The sequence below is a fragment of the Colobus angolensis genome, unplaced genomic scaffold (assembly GCF_000951035.1).
Source record: "Colobus angolensis palliatus isolate OR3802 unplaced genomic scaffold, Cang.pa_1.0 Scaffold505, whole genome shotgun sequence".
Classification (NCBI taxonomy): Eukaryota; Metazoa; Chordata; class Mammalia; order Primates; family Cercopithecidae; genus Colobus; species Colobus angolensis.
This window is the reverse complement of record NW_012118544.1, coordinates 336499-345691: the sequence shown is the minus strand read 5'-3', so window position 1 is coordinate 345691 and position 9193 is coordinate 336499. Positions and strand designations below refer to the sequence as shown.

At 41.2% G+C, this 9193-nt stretch overlaps 1 protein-coding gene across 3 annotated transcripts in view; it reads right to left on the bottom strand.

Moving 5' to 3' along the window:
- Positions 1 to 597: 597 nt before the first annotated feature.
- The window catches only part of KLF8 (Kruppel-like factor 8), a 50316-nt gene continuing 41720 nt past the window's right edge, over positions 598 to 9193 (bottom strand). For 2 of the 3 annotated variants that reach the window (XM_011960120.1, XM_011960121.1), the window contains one exon: positions 1071 to 1387. In XM_011960120.1, coding sequence (XP_011815510.1) covers positions 1372 to 1387 — 16 coding nt within the window. In that variant the 3' untranslated portion in view covers positions 1071 to 1371. Of the gene's footprint in view, positions 1388 to 9193 lie in introns of all 3 variants that reach the window. The other variant, XM_011960119.1, reaches the window with a different exon arrangement.

Sequence of the window (9193 nt, the reverse complement as noted above, 5' to 3'; positions counted from 1 at the left end):
TGGCTTAGGTTTTCATAGCAGTTGCAGAACATCAAATTGCTTTTTGTATGTCAGTTTTCATGAAAAGCATCTTATGTTTCATTTGAAACACAGGAATGAATGCCAATAATTCCATGGAGTGAACAACATTCCGTTTTTCCAACCCTTCACTTCTGTATAACATGTCCCTAGTGTGTGATTTCTCATCATGCAATATACTCAATTGTTTCTTTGTGTAAACAAAAAAATAAACAGTACAGCCAGCCCCTCAAGACACTGTCTCAACAGCCTGCCATTTGAATGAGGTTTGTGATTAATGCACTTTTGATATCCTATCCAAATAAATGAACTCCTCTATTTGTTCTCAGGATCATCCTAGGTCTGTTTGTTCCTCTGCCCAACCTACTCTCCTGGAACATTTTTCTCCTTACTGATACGTCTATGTGTGCTTTGAATATTTGTCCAACTTTAACCTAACAAATAATAATTGTGCAGCAAAATCTTTAATCCTGAAGGAGAAAGTGGAAGAGAAGAAAAAGAGGAGGAGAAGGACAAGAACTCCTCATTCCCTTGATGAACTTAAGAAGCAGAAGCACCAGCACTGTCTGAAAACCAAACTTTAAGAAGAAATAGGATTAGATTTATTAAAACCTTTTGAGTATGGTATGGGACTCAGCTTATTCACTGGGAATGTGCCTCATACTCAGAAACCAAATCCCTGTAAATCTTACCAATCAACTACATTGTTATGCTCTTTCCATTTAGGAAGTTAAAAAAGTCATTTAGGACACTATCAAACCACTCTTAGGTACTTATTTAAAAAACATATGGACGAGAGTTCTAGAAAACAAGAGAAAAATTGGAAAGAAAAAAGCAGCGTATGTTTGTTCACAGCCTTGAGTTTGATTCCTGTTTTGTTACTGTAGGAAAAATGTCCTATTTCAGAGCAGGGGGGATGGGAAGGCAGCCATGGGTGCCACACTGGAATTCAACCCACATGGAGGTTGAAAAAAACGGGTCTGGACAGTGGAGAAGTGAAGGTAGAATATGAAGAGCCCCCCCGGGAGACCAGCTCTCTTTTCCTCCAGTCTCCTCAACTTGGCTCAGTGGGCTGCTTCAACCCCATTGCAGATGCAAGCTGAAGTCAAAGAGGAAAAAATTGTCCCAACCTCAGCACACGAACAGGAAAGATACCAGCGCAGCTTCTCTAGTGTGACCTGTGCAGTTCACATGGTGTCATGGCGACGGCGATGCAGGGACAGGTGGTCAGAACGAGAAAAGCTGCGGTTGCAGTCTGTGCACCGGAAAGGCTTGATGCCTGTGTGCTTGCGGAAATGGCGAGTGAGCTCATCTGAGCGAGCAAATTTCCAGGAGCAGCCATCCCAGGTGCATTTATAAGGCTTCTCTCCTAAAAAGGGAATGTGACCAAAAAAAAAAAAAAAAAAAAAAAAAAAAAAAAAAAAAAAAAAAAAGAGAATCAGAGAGAGGGGGATTGGATACTAGAAAGATAATAGATACATAACTTGTGTCAAGTGAAAAGGTTAGACAATAACCTTGAAGGCATATGCTAGTAAATCTTTTAAGTTAATTAATTGATTGAGAAACACCGTATAAATGTACAACATGATGTTTTGAGATGTATATACACTGTGGAATGGCTAAGTCGAACATACATATTACCCATATACTTATCTTTTGTTGTGGTAAGAACACTTGAAATCTATTCTCTCATTGATTTTCAATAATACAATACATTGTTACCTACAGGAGTTCTAAAGAAAGGCCAAGATGTTAGAGTGGGAAGCACATAGCCTCTTGTTCAAACAGGTCTTTGTGTGATCCGGCTCTACTATAAACTAGCTGTGTGATCTTACATAATCACTTCTCCCTGGCTTGGTCTCTGTTTTCTCATTTCTAAAGGATAAAAATATATTACAAAGTTGTTCAAAACATTTTCTTTTTAAAAGATAGCTAGCAACCAATGCAACTGGGATCTAAACTCAGGTCTTTGGCACTTTAAAATATCTGTTCCTCTAATATCTTCTACCAAACAGTCTAAAATAGAGCCATATGGCCGGGTGCAGTGGCTCATGCCTGTAATCCCAGCACTTTGGGAGGCCGAGGCGGGCGGATCACAAGACCAAGATACCGAGACCATCCTGGCTAACACGGTGAAACCCCGTCTCTACTAAAAATACAAAAAATAAGCTGCGTGTGGTGGCTGGTGCCTGTAGTACCAGCTACTCAGGAGGCTGAGGCAGAGAATGGTGTGAACCCAGGAGGCAGAGCTTGCAGTGAGCCCACTTGTAAATCAGTGACACCCTGTGGTGATCGTGCCACTGCACTCCAGCCTGGGAGAGAGTGAGACTGCATCTCAATAATAAATAAATAAATAAATAAATAAATAAATAAATAAAGTAAAATAGAGCCATATATACACAGGATGAATGTGTGATTCACTGGAAAGGGCCCTCAGCAAAGGCTACAGGTCTTCTGTGTAAGGCTAGAAACTCAAGTGCATGTAATGGCATGGGGGGCAGTGTCAGGCCAAAGTTTTTGAAATAGCTCCATGCCCAGAATCTTTGGGTTGTATTTGAATTATATATAGGATATGTATGCTCCAGATAGAAAGCTAAATGGAAAAAAAAGTAGCATAAAAAATTAACATAGTATGACCGCATTATGGTATATAGATCACACACAATACATTTGTATACTCATAATAAAGCCAGTATCAATACACTTAAATGTACAGTATGAGAGAAACTGTTAACAGTGAATGACTTTGTGGAAAGTGAGGACCAGGGATAGTGGGAAGAGGACTTTTCATTTTTACTTTATACCCTTTTGTACTGTTTTAAATGCTTTAAAATCATAATGTTTTATCTTATAAAAATAATTTTTAAAAAGGAAATAAGCTATATGAGCAACAATAAATATTAACTGTGGATAAGTCTGGGTTGTACGATTAGGGTCATGTTTGCTTTCTTCTTAATACATTTTTCTGTTTCCCATCTTCTACAACGAGCATGTATTATTTTATAATCAGAAACAAGCAATAATGCAGACACAAAAATGTATTTGTATTCTTTCTAACAGTCTCTTTCTCTCGGTATTTTCCCCTTTTCTCCCTGTAAATTACCTAGGGCATTTAAATTTATGCTGTTCTAAATTCTGGTGGCAATCTGGCTTGCATAAACTGTTTTCCAACTTACTACACACCACCTACCAACTCTCCCAAGTGTTTGCTAATTAACTGTATAGTGTTCACATAATGAGCAACAGAATGAAATCCAGTCTGAATCACAGCTTTGGACTATACCCAGGCAAACATTTCAAAGATTAAACACATCAATTGCTGATCATTTCAATATTCAGAAATAGCTGCATTAGCTGCTAAGAAGAATGAGATAAAGCTGGATGTAATGAGACAAAAAGATGGCCAATGAAATCTTATCAAATCAAAAAAGATACTGAACAAACACACACACACATGCTCATGGAGAGTAGGATCTCATTTATGTTTTTAAAATCTTGTGCCTGTTCTTTCTCTCTCTCTCTCTCTCTATCTCTCTCTCTCTCAAGAGGAAAGATCTGGAAGGCTATACAACAAATTGTTAACAGAGGGAAGAATAGGACTTCAGGGGATGTTTGAAGTGTGTAAATGAAATTTTCACTTTTAGTTCTATGTGATTTTACAGCATCTCCATACCTCCCAACGGCTACATTGCTATCTATACATTTTATTGTGATCTCTCAAGAATGTCTTCTGAGAATTCTTATCTACACTTCAACCAATTGAGGAAAATTTGACTTGTAAATCAGTGACACCCTGTGGTGATCAGAGCTCATTTCTAGAACACACAAATTATTGTAAAGGAATTCAGCAGTGAGGCCCATTTTCCTATTTCAAAAGCATTTATCCTTGTATTATCATTGAACAAGCTCCTGTTTGTGCCAATGAACATCATACAACACAACTTGTAATCTCCATCAACTTATCATTTGAATTAAAGAACAAAGTATATATGCAGAAAAAGAATTCATAATATAAAGCATATATATTAACTATGTGACAAAGATAGTAAGTGTGATATGCCAGGTGCGGTGGCTCATGCCTGTATAATCTCAGCACTTTGGAAGGCTGAAACACGTGGATCATTTGAGGTCAGGAGTTTGAGACCAGTCTGGCCAACATAGTAAAACCCTGTCTCTACTGAAAACACAAAAATTAGCTGGGTGTGGTGGTGCACGCCTATAGTCCCAGCTACTTGGGAGGCTGAGGTATGAACCCGGGAGGCAGAGGTTGCAGTGAGCTGAGATTGCACTACTGCATTCCAGCCTGGGTGACAGAGCAAGACTCTATCTCAAAAAAATAAGTAAGTGTGATATCAGTTCCAAGGCTAGTTAATAACCTCTGGGTTACTGTGAAGGCACAAATATGGAGGCATGGGTAGTTTTTAGATGAAGAAAGCAACCCAGGCAGCTGGTGGCAAGGTCTTAGTAAGGCAGTGCAGTGAATGGTACACATAGGGTCAGCCATCTTGGAGCATGGAGCATCCTTACAAGAGTATTATGAGATGATCCTTATTATAAAAGACAGATGAAAAACTTGGGATTATTTTTTAAAAGAGAATTTGGACTTGAGCATAAAAGGCAATGATATACCCAAGGGGGTGTGTGAGAGAGCAGTCTGTCCTAGGTGTGAGCAATAATGGGGATGCATTGACAATAGAGAACTTTAAAATAATAATAAAACAGACTAAAAGTCTGTTTAACTCAAGAATGACTCGGTCAAAGTTGTACATTAAAATTATTTACCCATGCTGTGTAAGGTGAACTACAATGACTAGGAGCCTACTGGGGTAATCTATTTGTTTGGCATATAAAGCTCAAATTGGTTTTTCATTGAATTGATGAAGGAATCAATAATAAATATAAGAATAAAACCTAAGGAGGTGACAGAGAAATTGGAATTGAAAGAAAAATATTAATAAAACCTAGCATTTACTGAGTATTCACTATATGCTGGATACTATTTTAAGTATTTTACACTATTAATATTCCAAGATAGGGAAATGGAGGTAAAGAGGTGTGAAGCAACTTTCAGCAGTGAGTAGCAGACTGAGATGTCAAATCACGCCACTAATTTCACAATACATAGCCTTAGCCATTATGAATAAAAAGTCTATTCAAAATTAGAAAGAAATAATAGAACTTTAGAAACAAACAACTCGAGACATAAGAGAATATTAATGGCTCATGCCTATAATCCCACCCACTTTGGGAAGCTGAGGTGGGAGGACAACTTGAGTCCAGAAGTTTGAGACCAACCTGGGCAACATAGTGAGACCTTGTATCTACAAAAAAAATAAACAGAATTAGCCAGGTGTGATGGCATGTGCTTATAGTCCCAGCTACTCCAGAGGTTGAGGTGGGAGAACTACTTGAACCTGGGAGAGCAAGGCTGCAGTGAGTCAAGATTGTGCTACTGCACTCCAGCATTGGAAACAGAGTGAGACTCTGACTTGAGGGAAAAAAACAGAGATAATGGTAAGAATCAATGACACATTTGGAGCCTGGGGAAATGGGTGATGCCATTATAAATATATTGGGATTTGACAGTATGAACACAGTATGTTTAATGAGAAATGTTATATCTATGTTTCCTGCTTTGTATGATTCAAACTCAGGGGAGATGAAGTGCTGCATTGCATGCCTGGTGTTTGCAGATAAGCAAGAGTCTCATGGCTCTCTGCTGGAAAAATATCTACCAAAGACAGAGACAGCACTCTCTAGGACCCTTAACAATGAATCACAATCTTTGGAGGGCAATGAATCAGGCATTTCTGTAGCTGCCTCAGTCCCAGGGAACCTGTGGAATACTAGCAATAGAGAAAAGTATACCTAGGTTAGGTACAAAGGTCTAATCCTATGGGGCTTTACTCATTTACTACCTGTGTAACTATTGGCAAATTCTCTAGCTCTATAAATGGCACCTCCATTCACCCAGTCACCCAAAACAGAAACCTTAGAGTCACCAACATCCCCTCAATCATCTTCTCTCCATCTCCGCTGGCAACATACTAGTTGGGCTGTCATCATTTTTTGCCTGGATTGCTTCATTATCCTCTTAACTGATCTTCCCCCTTCCACTCTTGCACCTCAATGCTTTCTCCACCCACTGCTGTGCTCAATATGTCCTAGCCAAGCTGAACTAGTATCAGTTATTAGAACAAGGCAAGCTTATTCCCATCTCACTAGTTTCGTACTCTGCCTAGCCAAGAATAGTCTTTTGCCACACTTTTTACACAGTTTGCTCCTTCCCATATTGATTGTTATTTTCTCTACTTTAAAAAACTTCCTTAGTTACACTAAAAGTTCAGACTTCATCACTATGTATCACATCCATGTAACAAAACTGCACTTGTACACCTTAAACTTATACAATTGAAAAATAGATGGAGAAGTGGGGCAGAGCAAGGGGGCCAAATAGAATGCTCCACCAATCATGCCCCAAAAAGAAAACCAATTTCACAACTATCTACACAAAAAAGGACCTTCACAAGAACGAAAAATCAGATGACCACTCACAGTACCTGGTTTTAACTTCATATTGTTAAAAGAAGCACTGAAAGAGGGTAGGAAAGAGTCTTGGATCACCATCACCACCCCTCACCCATCCCTCTGCAGTGACTACACGGTGTGGAGAGAGAATCTGTGTGCTTCAGACAGGGACAGTATAGCACTTGTGAGACATTGCATTAAATTTAGTGCTGCCTTGTCACAGCAGAAAGCAAAACTAGGCTGAACTCTGCTGACTCCCACCCATGGAGGAAATATTTAAAACAGACAGAGCCAGAGGGGAATCACCCATCCCAGAAATCAGAACTTGAATTCTTGGAAGACTCACGACTATGAGATAAAGTGCTCTGGGGCCTTGAATTAACTTGAAAGGCAGTATAGGCCACAAGGACTTCAAGTCTTAGGTGAGTCCTAGTGATGAACTGGGCTGAGCCAGTGGACTTGCGGGGAGCATATGACATATTAAGATATCAGCTGGATCAGATAATACAGCGGTTGCACCACCTTTTCCCCAACCCTAGGCTGCACAGCTCACAGTTTCAAAAGAGACTCCTTCCTTCCACTTGAGGAGAGGTGAGGGCAGAGTAAAAAGGACTTTGTCTTGCATCTTGGATACAAGCTTAACCACAGTAGGATAGGGCATCATTCAGAGTCGTGATGCCCTTTTCCAGGACCTAGCTCATGGATGACATTTCTAGACACACCCTGGGCCACAAGGGAAGCTGTTGCCTTGAAGGAAAGAACCCAGTTCTGGCAGGACCCATCATCTACTGACTAAAGAGCCCTTGATCCCTGAATAACCAGTAGCAAAACTCAGGTAGTACATCATGGGCCTAGGATGAGACTCTGAGACGTACTGGCTTCAAATGAGACTCAGCACATTCCCAAGCTGTAATGGCTATGGGGAGACACTCCAGCTAAGAAAGGTGGAAAGAAAAGTAAAGGGGACTTTGTCTTGTGCCTTAGATACCAATTGGCCACAGAGGGATAGAGCACAGGCACGATATTGGGGTCTCCAGTTCCAGGATTATGCTCTTGCATGGCATTTCTGGATCTGCCCAGGGCCAGAGGGGAGCCCACTGCCCTCAAGCGTGAGTCCCAGGCCAAGCAGCATTCATGATAAGCTAAATAAAGAGGCCTTGGGCCTTACGGGATCATCAGCAGTAGCCTGGCAGTACTCCCTGTAAGCCTATGGTACTGGTGGCCAAGGGGTGAGGCTCCTCTGACTGTGGAAAATGAAGGGAAGACTGGGAAGAACTATGTCTCATGGCTTGAGTGCCAGTTCAGTCATAGTACAATAGAACACCAGATGGACTTCTAAGGTTTTTGACTCGAGTTTCTGGCTTCCAGATGGCATCTCTGGACCTACCAAGGGCCTAGGGCAACTCACTGTGCTGAAGGAAAAGACATAGGTACGACTGGCTTCACCAACAGGTGACTGTAGTGACACAGGGCTTTGAGTGAACACTGGCAGTAGCCAGGTGGTGGTTACAGCACGTCTTGGCTGAAGTCCAGTGCTGTATTAGTTTAAGGCCTGACCCAGCACAGACTCAGTGGTGGTGGTCACAGGGATGCTTGTGTCAACCCACCCTCAGGTCTAGGTGGCTCAGAACAGAGAGAGACTGTTTGTCTGGGATAAAGTAAAAGAAAAGAACAAGAGTCTCTGCTTGGTAGTCCAGAAAATTCTTCTGGATCTTATTCAAGAACATTAAAGTGGAACCTCCCCAAGTCTGTGACAACCATAGGGTTTCTGGGCTTGGGGTGCCCCCCAATGCAGAGATGGCTTAGATCACAACACCCAATCCCTTTGAATATGTGGAAAGACTTCCTGAGAAGGATGGATACAAACCAACCCAGACTGTGAAGACTACAATAAGTACCTAACTCTTCAATGCCCAGACACTAATGAGCATCTACAAGCATCAAGACGATCCAGGAAAACATGACCAAACCAAATGAACCACATAAGGCACCAGGGGCCAATCCTGGAGAGATATGTGACCATTCAGAAAGAGAATTCAAAATATGTTTTGAGGAAACTCAAAGAAATTCAAGATAATACAGAGAAGGGATTCAGAATCCCATAAGATAAATTTAACAAAGAGATTGAAACAATTACATAGAGTAAAGCAGAAGAAAAAAATTAGTAAGTTTGAAGACAGCCTATTTGAAAATGCATAGAGACGAGACAAAAGAATAAAAAACAGTTTCCCAGAGCAAGATGGACGAACAGGAGCAGCTCCAGCCTCCAGCTCCCAGCGCGAGTGACACAGAGAACGAGTGATTTCTGCATTTTCAACTGAGGTACCAGGTTCATCTCACTGGGGAGTGCCAGATAATCTGTGCTGGTCAGTTGGTGCAGCACTACCAGCGAGAACTGAAGCAGGGCGAGCCATAGCCTCACCTGGGAAGCACAAGGGATAAGGGAATCCCTTTTCCTAGCCAAGGGAAACTGAGACACAAAACACCTAGAAAATCAGGTAACTCCCACCCTAATACTGCGCTTTACCAAGGGTCTTAGCAAATGGCACACCAGGAAATAATATCCCACACCTGGACAGGAGGGTCCCACGCCCACGGAGCCTCCCTCCTTGCTAGAACAGCAGTCTGAGATCTAACTGCAAGGCAG